At 42.3% G+C, this 20214-nt stretch overlaps 1 protein-coding gene across 1 annotated transcript in view; it reads left to right on the top strand.

Moving 5' to 3' along the window:
* Nucleotides 1-20214, top strand: part of LOC126191144 (Down syndrome cell adhesion molecule-like protein Dscam2) — a 395591-nt gene that overhangs the window by 191180 nt on the left and 184197 nt on the right. Inside the window, exons 15-18 of the mRNA XM_049931899.1 lie at nucleotides 217-364; nucleotides 18092-18240; nucleotides 19477-19608; nucleotides 19692-19859. Coding sequence (XP_049787856.1) covers nucleotides 217-364; nucleotides 18092-18240; nucleotides 19477-19608; nucleotides 19692-19859 — 597 coding nt within the window. The remainder of the gene's footprint in view (nucleotides 1-216; nucleotides 365-18091; nucleotides 18241-19476; nucleotides 19609-19691; nucleotides 19860-20214) is intronic.

Raw genomic sequence — 20214 nt, 5'->3', positions numbered from 1 at the left:
AGAGATGTTGAGAACACTTCTTTGCATAAATTGATTTTAAAAGTATGCTGTAGTATTGTTCACAGTAGCTGCAGACTGTACATGCAGAAAGACAACATTTGCATGACACTTACTTTGTCTATTAACATACCTAACCACTGAAAAAGTGTTAATGGTATACTTAAAACTTTCTCAGGGAAAATATGCAGATGATTGTCTTTCTACTACATATTTCAGCTCCGGCATACTTTCCACAGAAATCAAAACAAATGCAAGTGGAGAAGGGTGAGCAGGCACATCTTCAGTGCACGGCTCTAGGTGACACACCAATTGATATTACGTGGAAGGTAGGAGGAAAGCGCATAGCTGATGACATGGACCAAAGGTAAAGATATATAAAATGTAAAGGTTGCTCACTTAAATTTTAGATTTGTAGCACTGCTACATTCTTTTATTTTTTCATTTTTTAAAGATTTTATTGTTAGTGCTTGCTATTGAAACTGCTTTTTTTCCCTCTTGCTCTCTTTGTTTCCTACCCTTATTTTGTACTTCTATCAAATATTCTTCCCTAATCAATACCTTTTGCTCTGTTATGTACATACTGTTGCACACATCGATGCTCTGCACGCCCATTGTGACTCAGTACCACCAAGGACTGGAGCCGTTCTCAAAAGGGTCTCAACTATCTCTTGTTATGCACTCAAATGAGAAATATCTTACCCACTATCCTTCCTACCCCTCTCACAGCAAGATTCTGCTGCCCACTGAACCTACACAATGCCCTTTTCCATTTCCACCCTAACCCTGCTCCAAACCCCTTGCCTCATGGCTCACATCCCTGCAGTAGACCTAGATGCAAGACCTGTTTTATACATCCACCCACCACCACCTACTCCAGTGTGGTTACAGGCATCATCTATCCTATCAAAGGCATGACTACCTGTGAAAGCAATAATGTGATCTTAACACTAAACTGGAACCACTGTGCTGCTTTCTACGTGATCATTAAAACCAACAATCTGTCTGTCGGCATGAATGACCACCACCAGGAGAAAGCTGGACCACCCAGCTGCTGAACATGCTGCCTGTAATAGTGTGCTTTACCTCAAAGGCTGCTTCACAGCCTGTGCAACCTACATTCTTCCTATCAGCCTCAGCTTATCTGAATTGTGCAGTGCGAACTCTCCCTGCAATATATCCTATGTTTCTGTAATCCCCCTGGGTTCAACCTTTTCTAGTCTCCATCCTTCATCTCCCACTCCAGTGCTACACAGCCTTGTATTCCACCAGTACACCCACTAGTCTTTTTCCCCTCCTCTACTTCTCTCCATTTCTGCTCTTCCTCCCTCCCTCCACCCCTAAAAACTCCCAGACCTACCCTGTCCCCACCATATCCCTCCATGTTCTCACAAGCAGAAATACACCTTCCCCCACCCCACTGACTCTGTATACAGAAGTAGCAGTGACAGTGCTTATTCTTTGATTTCTGTACAGCTTACTCTTGTCCATGTACAGTAATATATTCTCATGCCCGTAAATTGAGCACGTAAATTCAAGAAAATAATATTCTTATGTTCCTGATTCCTGACAGTGCTAATTCGGGCTTTATCACTCAGATTGATAGTACATAATGAAAAAGGTCAGACTGCCATAATTCAAGCAGTGTCTAACAAGTGGTGACCCAAATGTGATTGAAAAGTTGGTGTGATCTGAAAGCCCATGTGATTTGCAAGCTGAAGAGCACTCAGCCAACATGATTTTGATATAAACTTCTAAGATGCAAGGCAAACAGCAGTGTCAAGATTAGCCACACTCGTGTTCCTATTCTGGCCACATAACACAGTTCTGTGGTTTGTAAGGCGAGTTTTCGCTATGTTGGAATCAGGCACACTCAATGAAGTTTGCGCTGATTTTGAGCCAGTTGGAGCACCATTAAAATGGGGAAGTACAGGATGTAATAACCACACCACTGGCAGAAAATTCTTATGACAAGCTTATTAATTCAAACAGTTGCAGCCTTCCAGGAGAACAGAATCTGTCAAATGCTGACACAAGAGGATATGGGTGACCACTGACCACCACAGTACCTTCAATGCCTAAGAAGCAAGGTAGACACTGGTCCCAGATAATTTGCTGCACACCATTTGAAGCAGTCATTTACCATCACAGGTTGAGGTGATGATAACACCACAATCAAAAATGCTGTTAGATGCCATTGAAGAAAGAGCTTGCAGACCAAAGATAGGAAGCCATCACTGCTGTTCAGGTTAACACAGTGACAAAACCATACAGCAATACAGTTCTTTAGCGGCAAAAGTGGATTTACTGTGCACACAAATTAGCAAGCTGTTGAAGCAAACCAGTGCCATTGTTAGAGAATGATATCATAAGAAATTTAGGGGCCATTCGTCAACCAGCACTGCATCCTCCAATGCAGACCACTCTACATGGTGGTACTATCATAAGTTCAGTGAGTGGGTGAGGAAGTGTACTGCACCATGAGCTTCACCAAATGCCAACAGCAGACAGTCATAGATGCAGCCAACTGCCTGTCACGGTCACGGTGCTTTTTCATCAATGACAGAAAATCAGATCAAAAGTATTTGTTGGACACTAGCTCCAATTTAAGTATTTTGCTGTGAACTTCAACTCTTCACTGCATACCACAGGCAGCATTCTGTTTGACAGTGGTGAACAACTCCTCCACATCAGTTTACATAACTCAGCAGACAGAATTAGATCTGGGACTATGTTACTCTTTCATCAGGTATGTAACATCACCTACATCTCAGAAGCCATCATGAGAGTTGACTTTCTAGCTTATTAAAATCTGCTGCCACTCGTGGTTAATGCTTGTCTAGTGATATTCAGCCGCATCGCAGCAGTTCACAATGCCAAGATGATGCAAGGATGTAACCATAAGCACACAACACTGCTACAACAATTACTAATCTGATCAGACCTCCAGATGTTCCTAAACAAGTGCTACACAATACAGTGCATCATATTAAGACTACCAATGGCCCACCTGTATCATGGAGGCCTATATGCTTGACACTCGAACGTCTGGCTATCACTAAAGTCGCGTTTGACACTATGTTAAAAAAGACATTATCCAACCACCAAGTGGCCCATGTTCACCCCTCTACGCCTAGTCTCTCAGACGTGTGGAGTGTGGGGCCCACGTGGAAATTATCATGCACTTAACAGCAGAACTCCACCAGATAGCTAACCAGTACCATTGTTATGCCTTACATGGACCCACTATGTTCAGCATCCTGGATTGTACCAAAGCTTACACTCAAATTCCCGTAGCAGAGGAGGACATACCCAAAGAGTCTATCATCACTCTGTATGGGTTGTTTGAATGGATGTACATGACATTTGGCTTATGTAATGCTGCTTAGACATGGCAGTTGTTTATCAGTTCAGTTTTGCAAGGCCTGATATATTGTTTTGCGTACCTGGATGATATCTTTTGTGCCACTGGGGAGCAACATCAACAACACTTAATCAAAGTGTGCATATGTTTAGAGCAGTATAGTGTGATTTTGATCATGGTTAAATGTTTTTTCAAACAATCTGAGATCACCTACCTGGGCCACCGAATTTCTTCTGTGGGCTCCCTACCGTTACCAGAAAAAGTCAAAGCTGTCCTGCAGATACCAAAACTGAAGACCATTAAAGAATCATGCCTGTTTCTTGGGACTTTGAATTTTTATTGCAGACATCTACTGCATTTATTGAAACTGCAACAACCACTAACTGCTGCACCGTTTGCCCCGAAAGTCAGAAACAACACCACAGTTCAGTGGATGGTTGTGACGAGCTCTACGTTTGAAGCCACAAAACAGAGTATGGTGAATGCTGCATTTCTCGCACACCCCAAGCTGGATGCCCCCTTAGTATTAGTAGTGGATGCAAGTCAGACACTATTGGTGCAGAGTTGCAGCAGTGGTCAGATGACTCATGGCAACCACTTGCATACTATTCACACGAACTGTCACCATTACAGCAGAAGTGCTGTGCTTACAAGCATGAGCATCTTGCTGTGTACTGAGCAGTTTAGGTACTTTTGACCACAGTTAAAAGCAAGAGTATTCACATCTATGCTGATCATAAACCTTTATGTATGCCTTCAAGCAGAACAGCAACTACTCCTCACCTCACCAATATAAGTACCTAGAATTCATAGCTACATTCAGAACAAACATCAAGCACTTTTCTGGTATGAGCAATGTAGTTGCTGATTGCCTCTTGTACATCAACAGCGTCTCGTGGCCTGTAGATTTCATGGAACTGACTTGGGCACAGCAAGATGATCAAGAGCTCCAAAGTTTTTTTTTTATTTGATGACACAGCTGCAACTTTTCAACATGTATAGTGAGGAAGTCAAACTGTATTGTGATACCTCTCGTGGAAGATTGCACTCTTCGTTACTAGCTGCACTTCATAGACAGCCCACACAACTTGTCACTCTGGATGTGTCTGACTTTTCATCTGATGTCAATGCACTTTGTATGGCTCAGTATAGAAAAAAGACTGTATCAACTGGACACATGCATGCCTATAATGTAACAAAGTGTCTTGTCACATGCACATGTTCATTGGCAATTTCCAGGATACAACCTTACATTTCATGCATGTGCAATTTGGCATAATAGGACCATTGCCTCCATAAAATGACCAATACTACTTAGTACGACAGATCATTTCACTCATTGGCCAGAAGTGGTGCTTATGGACAATATTTCCACAGAAATATTAGCTTTTGCTTTTGTGTTGACATTGTTAAATAGGGTTGGTTGTCCTCTCCACATTATGGCTGACCATGGATAACAATTTGATTTTTTCACACAGCTTGCAAGAGTGTGTGAATATATGCATCAGAAGACCACCAGCTAACATCTGATGAGAGCAATGGCATGACTGAGCCACACTTATGTCACAATACCACCTGGGTGACCACTCTTCCAACAGTTCTTCTCAGTCCGTGGAACACTTACAAGCCAGACATTGATTCCTCTGCAGCAGAACTCATTTATGGCGAAGCATTACATCTTCTAGGAGAATTTATTGATGCCAGCTCTCTGCAGTCATCATCTCAGGATGCTCCATGTTTTATACAATGTTTGTAGCACCACATAGTTCACATCTGTCCTTGCAGAGCCTTCAGATATGGCACACTACCTAGTTACGTGCACCATGACTTGTACTATTGTTTGCACGTAATGCTATGTATAGACAACATGAAACTACCATTACAGCTTCTTTATACTGACTCATTCTGTGTTTTAAGAAGAGGTACACAGACACCAGACGTGGTGAATAGCAAAAGCACAACCATCTCTCTTGATCAAGTCAAGACCGCCTACATCTTCCAGGAGGTACTTAAAGCCAAAGTATCAAGAAGACAGGTTCATCTTCCGGTACCAGGCTCACAAGCACAGAAGCAACAACTACATGATGCCCAACCACAGTTGGTGTGCACGACTCATTCTGGAAATCATGTGCAATTTCCTGTGCATTTTTCGACAGTGTTCCGCTTCTGCCACGGAGGCTGCTTTAGCATCAAACCATTGTTGTCTGCTGCACGTAAAAGATGTTGTTGTCACGCTGACAAAGTTGTAATTGTGCACCATCCAGTGATGCTGTATACAGCAGCAGCAGTGACAGTCTTTATTCTTTGACTCTCAAACAACTTACTCTTGTCCACGAATTTTGTACATAGCTACACAGTTTTCCCATCTCAACTATGTTGATACTTGACAGACTGTTCTTCATTCATATATAAAATTTCCCATGCCTGTTAATTGAGAGTGTTATTCAAGAAAATAATGTTCTTACATTCCTGATTCCCAAGAGCGCTAATTCAGGCTCCACCACTTGGCTTCATAGTATATAATGACAGAGGCTGAACTGCCCTAATTCAAGAATTATCAGACAGTACCAATAACTTCACCAACTGAAGGTAAGTACTGGCCAGAAATTTTGTCTCATAACTGAGTAACTGTTTATGCTATTTACCAACTAACATATGTCCATTGCACTGCAATGCATATAGAAGTGACCACCAGAAAACTGGCTGAGCACACGAATGGGCACAGAAAGCTGTTGGCCTGTGGGGATATCCAGCGTCCAGTTGCTGAATGTGCTCTACAGCATCTCTCAAAGCCACACCACATGGGCTGTTTTTCCAACTGATATTGCCTTCCCTTAACTCCAGAAGTGTGAAATTGAGCGTGAACTCCTTGCATCCCAAACTCTCCTGGACTTGACCTCCATCAAAATGCAACTCTTTCCCACCTTCTCTTTTTACCATATTGCTTTTATTATATTTTTAATATCTGTAGTTTTTTATTTTGTGATTATACCTTATCCAGTTATTTTCTGAATAGCTTTTTTTATTTTTTCATCTTCATTCTTATCTCTCCCCTCCTCCGCCCCCCCCCCCCCACCTCTCTCTCTCTCTCTCTCTCTCCCTCTCCCTCTCCCTCTCCCCCTCTCCCCCTCTCCCCCTCTCTCCCCCTCTCCCCCCCTCTCCCCCTCTCTCCCCCTCTCTCTCTCCCTCTGTCTCTCTCTCTCTCTCCCACCCCCCTCCCCCCTCTCTCTCTCCCCCTCTGTCTCCCTCCCTCCCTCCCTCCCTCCCTCTCCCTCTCCCTCTCACTCTCTCATTGGTTTTTCCTCATCTCATCTCCTTTTCCTTCTAATTCTTAATTGTGCTATTCACATCCTCTTAATCTCACAATTTTAGAATTTATTATTTGTGTTCATTTCTCTTATGGGAGTTGAGGCTAAATGACAAGTAATTCCATGCATCATTAAACCATGACAAAATATGTCAAGTGTTTTCTTACATTTATTTCACAACAAAATTATTTCTGTGTTACTCATTGATTTTGATCTCTAATAACTGCTAAATCAACTTACAGTGGATATGCAGATCCTATCCAAATGTAAAGTAAAAGAAAGAGATGCAGACATATTTTGCTACATGTTGGCAGAAAATGAATTATCAGTGTCGGCTAGAAAATGAAAGTGTTAAAATATATCGAGACATTGTTTTCACAGAAGGAGAATAGCAAAGAGACTAATCAATCAGAAGGTGTGAAAAGTGGTTGATGTTCTTATAGTGAAATAACACTGGAACCTTATGAGACCATATATATGGAGGATAATTTACACATAATAGAAGTCTTGCTTTCACAAGCATCAAAACAAGCTACTGTTGCCATGTTCATCTGAAATGTTTGAGAAATGAAAATAAGAGTCATTGACGGAAAATTTTCAGTGTACTCTAAATTTTACGTGGCCATGACTATGACAATACACGTGGAAGAAAGCACAGGTCACATCTGTCTACAAGAAGGGTAGCAGTGATGATCCACAAAATCATCCTATATCATTGACATCCATTTGTTGTAAAAACTTAGAACATATTCTGTGCTCAAATGTAATGAGGTATCTCAAACAGATGACCTCCTCTGTGCCAATCAGCAGGGATTCTGAAAGTATCAATCATGCAAAACCCAATTCCCACTTTTCTCACATGATATTCTGAGACCATGATTCAAGACAGTGAGGTAGATGCAGTATTTCTTGACTTCCAAAAAGCATTGATTCAGTAATAACATACACTTATTATTGAAAGTATGATCATATGGCTTATCAAGCAAAAATTGTGACTGGATTGAAGATTTCTTGATAGGGAGGAAACAGCATGTTATCTTGGATGGAGAATCATGAACAGAGGAAGAATTAACTTCATGTGTACCACAGAGGAATGATCTGGGGCCCTTGCCATTCATGCTGTATATTAATGGCCTTGTAGAAAAAATTAATAGTAACCTCAGACTTCTTGCAAATGATGCAGGTATCATGTATAATAAAGCACTGTCTACAATACGGTCACAAATTATCAGTCATATTTGTGCAGAGATGGACAACTGGTTTTAAATGTACAGAAATTTGAAATTGTGCACTTCACAAAATGGAAAAAAAATGTGGTATCTATGACTATGACATCAGCTAGTCACAATGGAAATCAGTCAACTCATATGAATACCTGGCTGCCCAAGAAAGCATTTGTTCTCCCGCATTATTTAAACTGTACACCAATGATCAACCATGTAACAAGGCATGCACCTCATTTATTTTTTCCAGCAATGTGTCCTTCTGTACCCAGTGTAACATATTTGAAGGTGCCAAAAGGCAACTTTTGTCTGCTCTTGGCTATCTGGGAGAGTGTTATGAAGATAACAGCATGAAGCCAAACCCTAGTAAAACAGTAGTCAGCGCTTTCTACCTTCACAACAAACGTTCCAATTAGAAGTTAAAAGTCTTGTTGTTATGAACTCCTCTCAGTCAACAGCTCTACCCATAAATGACTCGGGGTTGTTCTTGATCGGAGTCTGCATTCAAGGAGCAATCTGACAGCTTCAGAATAAAGGTCACAGCATGAAACAGTATCTTAAAAACACTCAAAGGCACAAGTTGGGTAGCAAGCAACATTTGCTTTGGAAGTCGTATCTGGCCTTGTGCTGCTTGGCAGAAGAATATGCTTCCCCCTTGTGGTACCAGTCCTGCCACTCGAAACATTGCTCTTCACGAAACTCGGTGACAGGATACTTGACACCAACTCTATTTGAGAAAAATCTCAGTTCTGGCCAGAATAGCACCAGCCAACATCAGAATGATAGTCCAATTTGACAGCACAAATCTGAAAGGAGCAAAGTGAGCACCGATGATAGACACCAGCTTCAGGGGCGTGAAGCTGTTACTCATTGTCTTCATGGCAGGAAAGGTTTATCTCAAGTACTGCCTGTTGTGTCTAGACAAGACAGCCTAGACACAATGAGAGGAAGCCGAAAGCCACGCACTTAAACTCACGCAGGCTGGCGTGAGGTCTGAAACAGGATACGTAATGAATGCTATAAAGAAAAGTACGTAGCTTCTGGAATACTTAACTTTAATCCACATTTGTAGAACATCGCTCTTGATGATACATTAATAGAATCTCAATATCACTTGAATACGGCGCCTTGCTAGGTCATAGCAAATATAGCTGAAGGCTATGCTAACTATTGTCTCGGCAAATGAGAGCGTAATTCTCAGTGAACCATAGCTAGCAACATCGGCTGTACAACTGGGGCGAGTGCTAGTACGTCTCTCTAGACCTGCCGTGTGGTGGCGCTCGGTCTGCAATTACTGACAGTGGCGACATGCGGGTCCGTCGTATACTAGCGGACCGCGGCCGATTTAAAAGCTACCACCTAGCAAGTGTGGTGTCTGGCGGTGACACCACATTCCTCCCCCGCAAATCGGCGGACGGTTGTGGTATAAGGCTTCCGCCCGCCGTGGAGAGGACCCGATGTTGGCGTATGCGACGAGGTGGGGAGCCTAACAACAGGCGAGGCTGTGCCACCCGCACCCGGCCATTCTGTCCGAGGGGAGCTAGAAAACGCCTGAAAACCTAGTCCAGGGTGCACGCCAACATGAGGTGTATGCGCCCGTAGATAGTCAGGAGGGGCCGAAGGGTCGACCTCCATCGAGTCGGAGCACCCGGCGGGTGAAGACGACAGCTGGTCTGGAGCGGGCAAGAGTTCCATGCCAGAGAACAGCTGGTCACGGAAAGCGATCGGCGGCGCGTGACCCAGGGAGGCGCCCGGCGGTTGCAGCGACGCGTCCACTGCGGGCGGCGCCGGCGGGAGAACAGGCGGCAGCGGCGGTGGCGGCACATCGCCATGGGGCAAAATGGAAGGCAGCGGCGGTAACACCTGGGGATGAGGCGAGCCAGTAGATGGGTCCCCAGGGCGCTGACCAGATGGCACCGTCGCTGAAAGCAGACGGGGAGCGGCAGAACCCGGGCGACGACAGAGGCGCAGCTGATTGAGATGCCTACGCACCTCACCAGAGGCCCCCAAAACCAGATACATAGCGCGGCCGAGGCAGCAAAGAATGCGCCCTGCGAGCCAACGCTGTGAACCGTGATAGTTGCGATAATAGGCAACGTCGCCTGGAGCAAAAGCAGGTGTCTGCCGCTGCACAGGAACCTGATGCGGCGGATGCAACAAAGACATCAAGGTTTGATGAGGACGACCATGGAGAAACTCAGCCGGCGAGCTACCATCTCGGGGCTGAGAGCGATATGAAGACAAAAAGAGCAATAACGCGTCCTCCCGAGAATGCGACTCTTTCAACTTCAACATATGTGACTTGAAAGTCCAGACCAAACGTTCAGCGGCACCGTTTGACTGTGGCAAAAATGGCGTGGATGTCAGATGTTGAGTACCATTGGCCTTGCAGAATGACTGAAATTCTGCGGACATGAATTGTGGGCCATTGTCGGAAACAATAGTCTGTGGTAGACCTTCAATGCAAAAGATAGCGGATAACGCTTGGATGGTGGCAGATGACATCGTGGAAGACATCCGGACAACAAAAGGAAAATTACTGAAGGAATCTACAACAACCAACCATCGAGCATTCCAGAATGGACCAGCAAAATCGATGTGTAAGCGTTGCCAAGGGGAAGTGGCTTTTGGCCATGCAAAGAATTTCCGCGGTGGCGCGGATTGTTGTTCGGCACACGCCATGCAAGAAGAGCACATATTCGTAATCGCAGCATCAATTCCGAACCAAGTACAGTGCTGACGAGCAAGTTGTTTCGTGCGCACTATACCCCAATGTCCTTGGTGGAGAAGCTTTAAGACAGAGGACTGTAACGAACGTGGGACCACGACCCTGGACTGATCATTATCAGAACGCAACAGCAAAACACCCGTCGTACAAAAAGTCTCTCTTTGTGAGTAAAAAATCGGTGAACCAACGGATCCTCGATCTGTGACTTTGACAAGGGCCATTGCGTAGCAACAAAACGAAAAACGGTAGCAAGGACAGGGTCAGCAGCTGTGGCTGCAGCTACATGACAAAAATCAGGTGGAAATGAGTCTACCACGTCATCGGTTTCCGCATCAATTAACATGCAAGCAAGTTCGGAGGAATCGAATGCTCTATCCTCGGCAACAGGCAAACGGGACAACGCATTGGCGTTTCTGTGCTTAGCAGTGGACCGATACAAGATATCGTAAGGTACTGCGAGAGGAAAATAGACCAGCGAATGAATTTCTGCGCTGTACGTGGAGGTACAGGCTTGGTCGGATGAAAAAGTGATGTCAAAGGTTTGTGGTCTGTGATGATGGTAAAGTGATGACCATACAAGAAATCATGAAACTTGGTAACACCAAATACGAGAGCCAAAGCTTCTTTCTCGATCTGTGAATAATTTCTTTGCGCTGACGAGAGCAATTTGGACGCAAAGGCAATAGGGCGATCATGCAAACCATCTTTGTGCACAAGCACAGCACCGATCCCGAAATCCGATGCATCTACCATCAACAAAAGGGGTTTCTGGGGATCGAATGGCGTAAGGCAAGTATTAGAAAGCAACGCCGATTTCAACTGGCGAAAGGCGCGTTCACATTCCGTCGACCAGACGAACGGAACACCTTTATGGCGTAAGCGATGAAGCGGAGCTGAAATGGAAGAGGCATGTGGAACATAGTTATTGTAATAATTAATTTTACCCAGCACACTCTGTAGCTGCTTCCAATTCTGCAGCGAAGGCAAGTCTTGTATGGCACGGAGGTGCTCGGGACGGGGATGTATGCCTTGGGCATTGATTACATGTCCCAGATATGGCAAATCACGAGCAAAAAACACACATTTGTCCTTCCGCAAGCGAAGACCATTTTGTCGCAAGACCTGAAATAATGTTCGGAGATTGTCTAAATATTCTTCTTCTGTCTTTCCGGAGATCACAATATCATCCAGATAGTTTGCTGCAGTAGGGACCGACGCACAAACAGTTTGTAAATATTGCTGAAACAATGCAGGGGCAGATGCACATCCGAATGGCAGTCTTTTGAATCGGTACAAACCAAGATGCGTGTTAACCACCAATACGTGCTGGGATTCTTCGTCCACTGGTATTTGCAATTACGCATCTGCTAGGTCCAACTTCGAAAAATATTTACCCGGGCACAGTTTGTCAAAAAGATCTTCCGGGCGGGGTAAAGGAAAAGTTGCAGTCACTAGTTGTGGATTCACTGTTGCCTTGAAGTCCACACAAAGTCTCAATTTTCCAGAAGGTTTTTGCAAAATGACTAAGGGTGAAGCCCAGAGAGAAGCCTGCACATGTTCAATTACACCTTGTGATTCCAAATCGTGTAATGTTCTTGTGACCTCATCACGCAATGCGCGGGGTACATTCCGCACTCTGAAAAATTTCGGTTGCGCGTTTACTTTCAGTTCCAAACGTGCTTCATAGTTCTTAGCGCAACCAAGGCCCAGTGCAAAAATGTCTGCAAATTCTTCACATAGACGAGAAACACTGGCCGAAGGCACAGTCTGGTTCACTGATAGGACCTGATTGACTATAGACAAGTTAAACAATTGAAATAAATCTAAACCAAACAAGTTCACCGCAGAAGGAGAACGAAGAACGTAAAATGACACAAGTTTTGTTTGTCCCTTGTATGTTGCAAGAAGGCTGCACTGTCCTAACACAGGGATCTGCTGTCCTGAATATGTAGTTAGCTTAACACTTGCAGCACGCAACGGAGGTGCGCCCAGCTGGTTGTACGTGTCTTTATTGAGCAATGAAACTGCAGCTCCGGTATCGAGCTGGAATGGTATCACGTTGCCATTAATTTCCAAGTCTACAAAAAGTTTATTGTCATTCTGACGACAAGAGCGACTGTCTCGTGCAACGTGAACTGACACTGGTACAGAATCACTTGCGACGTGACAGGATTTCCATCGACGTCGACGCACACTTTTTGTGGGATGAACACAGTCACTGTTAGAGAGAGAAGCACTGGACAGAGTGGAATTAACTACATGAATTTCCATGGACGAAGGTTCACTAGCCTGAGTATCCTTGGTTCGATTCCGGCGTGAAGCAAAGGTCCTGGAATGGTTGTGAGTGTCCGTTTTGAGCTTTTTCTGGCAAACACTTTGAACATGGCCTTTTTTATTACAGAAAAAGCAAATAGCCTGACGTGACAGGCAATTCTCACGCGAATGTCTTTGCACACCGCGTGCATGATTTCACTGCATTTGCGTGCTTGCGCGGCACACGTGGCTGCGCGGACGTGCGCGCGGACTATTTACAGTTCCGTGCAGCTCGCTCGGTGGGCCGGTTAATGTGACACACAGCTGGCGAAGTTTCAAATGATTCCAGAGCAAAGTCAAGTGTGTCTTGCCGATCCAATATGTCTATCACTTGTTGAAGGGAGGGATTGACTAGTTTCAAAATCTGTTCCCTTATGCGAACATCAGAAACGTTCTGTGCAATTGCATCACTCACCATAGTATGTGAATAAGGGAGTCCACATTCACACTCAAAAGCACAATCCCTTGTAAGGCCTTGCAAAGTTGCAACCCACTCCCGATTAGCTTGACCGGCCGTACGTTTTGTACGAAAGAACGTATACCTTTTTGCAACAACATTGGCTGATTCCATGAAATAGGTATCCAATGCAGACAAAATTTCTTCGTAGGACAGAGTTGCTACGTCGCGTCGGAGAAATAATTTCACTATCACTCAGTACGTCTGGACGCCGACACACGATAATAAGTGAGGCTGCCGCTCGTTACCTTGAATTCTGTAGGCTGCGAGATGGAATCCAAATTGGCGTGACCACTCCGTCCACCTTTCCATTTCTGAATCAAAAGGCCAAAAAGTTGGTGCAACTGCGTGTTGTGGCTGCTGTAGTGGTGGAGCAGCGGCGGCCGCATCGTTTTGCAGTGCACGTTGACCCTGGACGAGCTGTCCAAGGACATCCAATAAGGCCTGCGTCTGCTGATTCTGCAAGCAATAAAATTCGGACAGTACATCTGGAGGTTGTGGCGAAGCCATGACACAAGTAAATTAGGGCAAAGCAAGTATAAAGAACAAGATCCTTTTTGATCCTCGTCACCAAATATGTTGTGTCTAGACAAGACAGCCTAGACACAATGAGAGGAAGCCGAAAGGCACGCGCTTAAACTCACGCAGGCTGGCGTGAGGTCTGAAACAGGATACGTAATGAATGCTATAAAGAAAAGTATGTAGCTTCTGGAATACTTAACTTTAATCCACATTTGTAGAACATCGCTCTTGATGATACATTAATAGAATCTCAACATCACTTGAATACGGCGCCTTGCTAGGTCGTAGCAAATGTAGCTGAATGCTATGCTAACTATCGTCTCGGCAAAAGAGAGCGTAATTCTCAGTGAACCATGGCTAGCAACATTGGCTGTACAACTGGGGCGAGTGCTAGTACGCCTCTCTAGACCTGCCGTGTGGTGGCGCTCGGTCTGCAATTACTGACAGTGGCGACACGCGGGTCCGTCGTATACTAGCGGACCGCAGCCGATTTAAAAGCTACCACCTAGCAAGTGTGGTGTCTGGCGGTGACACCACACTGCCCCTTTAGTGAAGTCAAAGGCAGGAAAAAGAGATCAACACTGGCAGGACAGAGCTACATGCGATTGGAGCCCACCAAGAAAGAAACTACCCCAGGAAACAGCCTGCCATGGCCATCATGTAGATCAGTTAATCTTCTTCACATGGGGATGTTAAAATGGGGACTTTGTGATAACCATAATGTGTCTTGTGTGTGTGGTGCTAAGCAGATGATGAGCCATTTCCCTCTCTGCCATTTTTACGCCATTTCCTCAGGCATCATTATCTGGCATTAGCAAACCTGTCAGCAATGCACTTTTCTGAGGCACTACACTTCTATAATAGGGATAGGAAACTGAATGATCACATAGGCTTGGTTGGAGGTAAAGCTGATGGCAGACTTCATATTTATGGTAGAATTGTAGTGAAATGCAATCCATCCATAAAAGAGATTACTTAGAAAACACTTGTGTGACTCATCATAGAATAATTCTCAAATGTGACTGTCATGAAGTTTCCAAAAAAACAAAACTGGCAAACACTTAAAGATAGTTGCAAACTATCCCATGAAAGTGTACCTACAAAGTTCCAAGAACCAACAGCAAATGATGAATCTAGGAGTATACTACAATCCCTAATTATTGATCCCATAAGGATCACAAAGACAAATTTAGACTAATTATAGCACACACACATATAGATGTTTAAGTAATAATTCTATCCATGCTAGATATATGAATGGAAAAGGAAAACATCCTGACAACTGGTACCATGGGGAATATCCTTTGTCATGCATTTCACAGTAGTTTGCACAGTATGGCTGAAGACAGATGTAGATAATAAATGTACATTCTCTTGTAATGTATAGCTGCTAAGGATATTTGGTTGTCTTATTCTCTGTCTCATTATTGTGATCTATTTTGTTTTTTATTACTCACAATAATTCATCATTTTATGAGAATTTATTGCAAGAACAGATTTTTTTACAATAACTTATTATTGACTGATATAAATACTAAAAATTATTATGCAGATTTTCAGTTAGTGATGACCAGATGATAAGAAGCGTGAACTAATGCAACCCCAGTGAGATCAAATACACCAAAAGAATGTATCTTTTTCAAGGACCAGCTGGGTGTCCTTTATTGATATGTTATTTATCATTGAGCAGGAACTTTGTTGTGATTATAAATTATTCCTTGACCCAACCAATTCACTACATATCTGCATTTGTGTGTTATCTACTTGAATAGTCTTACCTCCACTATTTAAATTATGCATTCTTTACATTAAATTCTCCATCCAGAAATTGTCTCTTATATCCTAAGGATTGGTATCCAGTTGAGATAGTTCATTCATACACTCACTCATCATGTTCTGTAGATCCTATCAGGAAAGAGAACTTTTAGGAACGTGCAATGAGTCAAGTTATACGTTAACAAAAGACAAGCAAATAAGATAAACATAATTTGTATGCTATTTTAGCAAATCAGCAACTATACTGCTTAACCTACTCATGTTGAATCCAGCTAAATTTAATCAAGTAAATTAGGGAGGTGGCTGTTAATTTTGAAGGAGCTGCAGCCCCCTCATTTATATCTAATAGCTGCTGTTTATCTTCTGTTGTGTGTTATCTAATTGAATAGTCTTAGCTCCACTATTTAAATTATGTGTTCTTTACATTAAATTCTCCATCCAGAAATTGTCTGTTATATCCTAAGGATCGGTATCCAGTTGAGTGTACTGATATTATTCAAAGAAAAGTTACCTACAGCTATAGAATCCTGTTTACAATTCATTACTGCCTGTTATGCAGCTTTAGAATGAACACGGCTACTTGCCTTGTAGCTAACAAACTTTTCAATCCTTGAATAGAAATATTCAGATAATTTGTATAAAGAATGGCTAATGAGGTGTGATTTTAATTTTATTTTGAACTAGTTGGGATTCAAATGTCATGCTATGTATTAGTTGGGAGCTTGTTGAATACCTTTGCACCAGAGCATGTAACTACTTTCTGAACTCTAGATAAGGAGGAAAAGTCTACATGAAAAGATCCTTATGAATTCTTCTGATAGTTGTAGGGCTATCTACTTTACATAACTAGAGTTATAATTGTTCCTATAAACTGTTTTCATTCATAACATAATAAAATATAAGGGGCAGTCAAATGAAAACAGATGGAAAAAAAGTAAGCAAACTCTTTATTATTTCAAAAGTATTTACCGTACCTGTTAATACATTTATCCTATTGTGAGACAAGATGGTCAATGCCTTCATGGAAAAAATGTTTGTGGTTGCCTATGGAATCATGATTTTACCCAGGCATGCACCTCTTCATCTGAAGCAAATTGATGGCCATGAATGTCTTTCTTCAGGGCTCCAAAAATATGGAAATCATGTGAGGAGTGATCAGGACTGTTTGAAGGATGCGCTATGGGGTTCCCAGCAAAACTTCTGCAGCATAATTGAAATAACCTTGGCAACATGAGGGTGGGCGTTACCCTACAACAGAATGATGCCACCCATAAACATTCCTGGGTGTCTTGACTTGATGTCATGCTTCAGTTTTTGCAAACTGTCCACTACTACTGTGCACTGATTGTGGTGCCATGTGCCAGAAAGTCAATGAGCAATGATTTCTTGTAATAAAAAAAATAAAATAAAAAAAGATCGTCATGACTCTCTCAGAGCTGTCACGTAAGGCTTTGGATATTTCGATAGGAGTGTATCCATGTGCTTCCATTGTTAGGCTCAAAATGATGATGCCATGTTTCATCTCAAGCAACAATGGGACTCGGTGTTTGTGTTGTCCTCATCATTTCATCATCATCGTCATCATCACTCATAACAGTTGCGTGATTGTGATAAAAATTGGACTGTGTAAAAATTGGGACTTTGTACGGGCGCTGATGACCGCAGAGTTGAGACCCGACAAACCAAACATCATCATCATCGTCATCATCATCATCATCATCATCATCATCATGCACAGATTTTCCAGAACTTCAGAATATGGTGTGAGCAGTACTATGCCTGGTGCCCAACATGAACCTAACGTACACCATTCACTGTCTGTCATTTCTGATGGCAGCAGCTTCCATTGCAGCAATGACAGAATGGGTAATGACATGTTGAGCCTGTCCTGACTGACTACTGTCTTTCAGTGACACCCAACATTTTCAGCGTTGTTAATTCCACACAAACACATGTGCACATGACATACCTTGTTTCCCATACAAGGCAGACATTTGGCAAGAATTTCACTTCCTGACACTCCTTCTGCAGTCAAAAATTGCACTACATGTAACTGTTCCTCTTTCTTGACCTCCATAGTTAAGTCAGATGCAGACACGACTCGCTGACCTCATGTTGACCTAGTCTTAGAGACAAGTTGCACAGTTGTGGACACTCATGCTATTCCTTCCTCATTCCCAATAGAGGGCACTTCTGTACACAGAGATCAGTCCACGCCATCCTCATTATATAGTCTGTCTCATTTTATCTGACTGCCCCTGCTAGAAGAAATACTTTCATTTTGATTTAGTGAGCTTTTTCATATGACTTAATAACCAAAAATGTGGATAGTCGACAAAAAGGTAGCATAATGTAGCTATTAAGAACAGAATGTGGCAATTAGTTTCAGATAATTTTTTCCAGGTATACAATAAGAGAACAGAAACTGGATGATGGCATGGTCTCTGAGTTAGGAATCTCTCGCACATATCGCCATGACACTGGAGTCTTCTCATGTTATGCAAGTAATTCATATGGGCAAGATGAAATGGCAATACAGCTCATTGTTCAAGGTAACAAATTCACATATGTTTATATCTATATCTATAAACAGGTGGTAACTGTAGTGAAATTACAAACAAATAAAGGCAGAAAAACTTGTGCTTTCGACTTGGCAGCAGACTCGTGCACATTAAAAAAATCTGACAGGAAAATTATCTTCTAGAGTAAGAAAATCTTTCAGATGACAAAAGAAAGAAGAACATTGCAAGAAACAAAACTATCTGAGGATCTGACAGGGAAGCTATTCAACCTATTGGCTTAAAGGCGAGCAGCAGTGCAGGATGACAGAAAAGTCATGATGAAATACCAGTAAAGAGATGAGAATAGAAAAGTAGGGAGTTTGTAAATAACAGAGAGGGCATTATTGACAATCCATAGAAAAAACGGAAATGATGTAAATACTGTCATAGAAATGATAAAGGTGAATGATAATAGAGAAAACATGTATACTATACTCCTTCAAATAAACAGACATCAACACCAGCTGAAGTGGACGAGAGGTGCCTCTGATTTTTCTCTGACTTGTCAATAGCAGGCTTCTCTGTCACTTGTAACCTCTTTGGTTTTCAATTCCCATCTCTTTTTGGTAATTTCATTGTTGATTTTTCTGTCATCATGCCCTTCCTCAAACCTATGACTGATTTTTTGGGTAGCTTTTCTGACAGATCTGACATGGTAGAAAGTGTATGATAATAGATGAAAAATTACTCTAGTGAAGATGGGTCTGCAAATGAGCCATTAGCGAGATGGTTATGAGCCATCATTGAGTTCAGTATGAAATATTGTCCTAGTTAGTATGGTGTATTTGAAATGTAAACATTTTGATTGAGTCACCATCTGATTGGCCTCAAGTTTGATGCGAATCCACAAGCTTCTCATGAGTTACCACATCAGCAACATTTGTCGTTGGATGTGTGTTTACAGTTACTAGGTGATTGTCTCATTGGACCACACAATGATGTATCCTTCAGTTTCTGCAGTGTGATCTGGATCTTACAGGATTGCTTGAGGATGTTCCCCATCTTCACATTTTGCATCTTATATAAGATGACATGCTTTTGCACTGAGTAGGAGAATACTTCTTATTGAAGTCAGTGACTGCCTGTGTTTATCAGAATGTTTATGCCTCCATTACCATGTACATTAACCAGTATCAGTTTTTGCTGTTAACTGTGATACTCCCTGTCTTGTACCAATATTTCCAATAAATTAATAACTTAGTGAAATATTTAAAATTTTTGTTTCAGAGGTTCCTGAAATGCCAAAAAATATTCGTGTCAATGATCAACAAAGTCGATCTCTACAGCTTTCGTGGACACAGCCTTATGCTGGAAATAGCCCAATAACAAGCTACACAATTCAGTACAAACTGGTATCAGGTAAGTATCTAAGACATCTGTATACTTATTATTTAGTATTTGTCCTCATTTTAGATTAATAATGAGATGACTTTTTTTACCAGAAACCTGGCAGACACAGCCATTAAAAATTACTGTGCCTGGAACACAAACCTCAGCTACAGTACAAAATCTTAACCCAGCAAGCTCTTATCATTTTCGAATAATGGCTGAGAACAGACTTGGCATGAGTGATCCTAGTGAAGTCATCCAGGTGACAACACAAGAGGAAGGTAAAAATCACATCATCTTCAATGTTTGATGAAAACTGTGATTGTTTTCTTGAACATTTTTATGAGAAGAACTATATTTATTACGTACTATTTTTTGCCTAAGTGACTAATGGTTTAAAAAAATTCTTATCCAACAGTATTCCTAATTAAAAGTACTTTTTTCATACTAAAGCTTGTTTATTTAATTTTGTTTTCTTTTTCAGTTTCTATAGAAAGTATCATTTTCTGCAAGATAGTGAACAATGCAGCAAAGAACAATCATATGCGAATGATGTCATTGAACCATTACACCAACAACCTGACAACAGCTTTCGCATCCCGCAACTACCCTCCCGACCTGGTACAGAAGCAAATA

Source organism: Schistocerca cancellata, chromosome 6 (assembly GCF_023864275.1).
Source record: "Schistocerca cancellata isolate TAMUIC-IGC-003103 chromosome 6, iqSchCanc2.1, whole genome shotgun sequence".
Classification (NCBI taxonomy): Eukaryota; Metazoa; Arthropoda; class Insecta; order Orthoptera; family Acrididae; genus Schistocerca; species Schistocerca cancellata.
The sequence above is the reverse complement of the archived record's forward strand: the minus strand, read 5'-3'. Positions and strand labels throughout refer to the sequence as shown.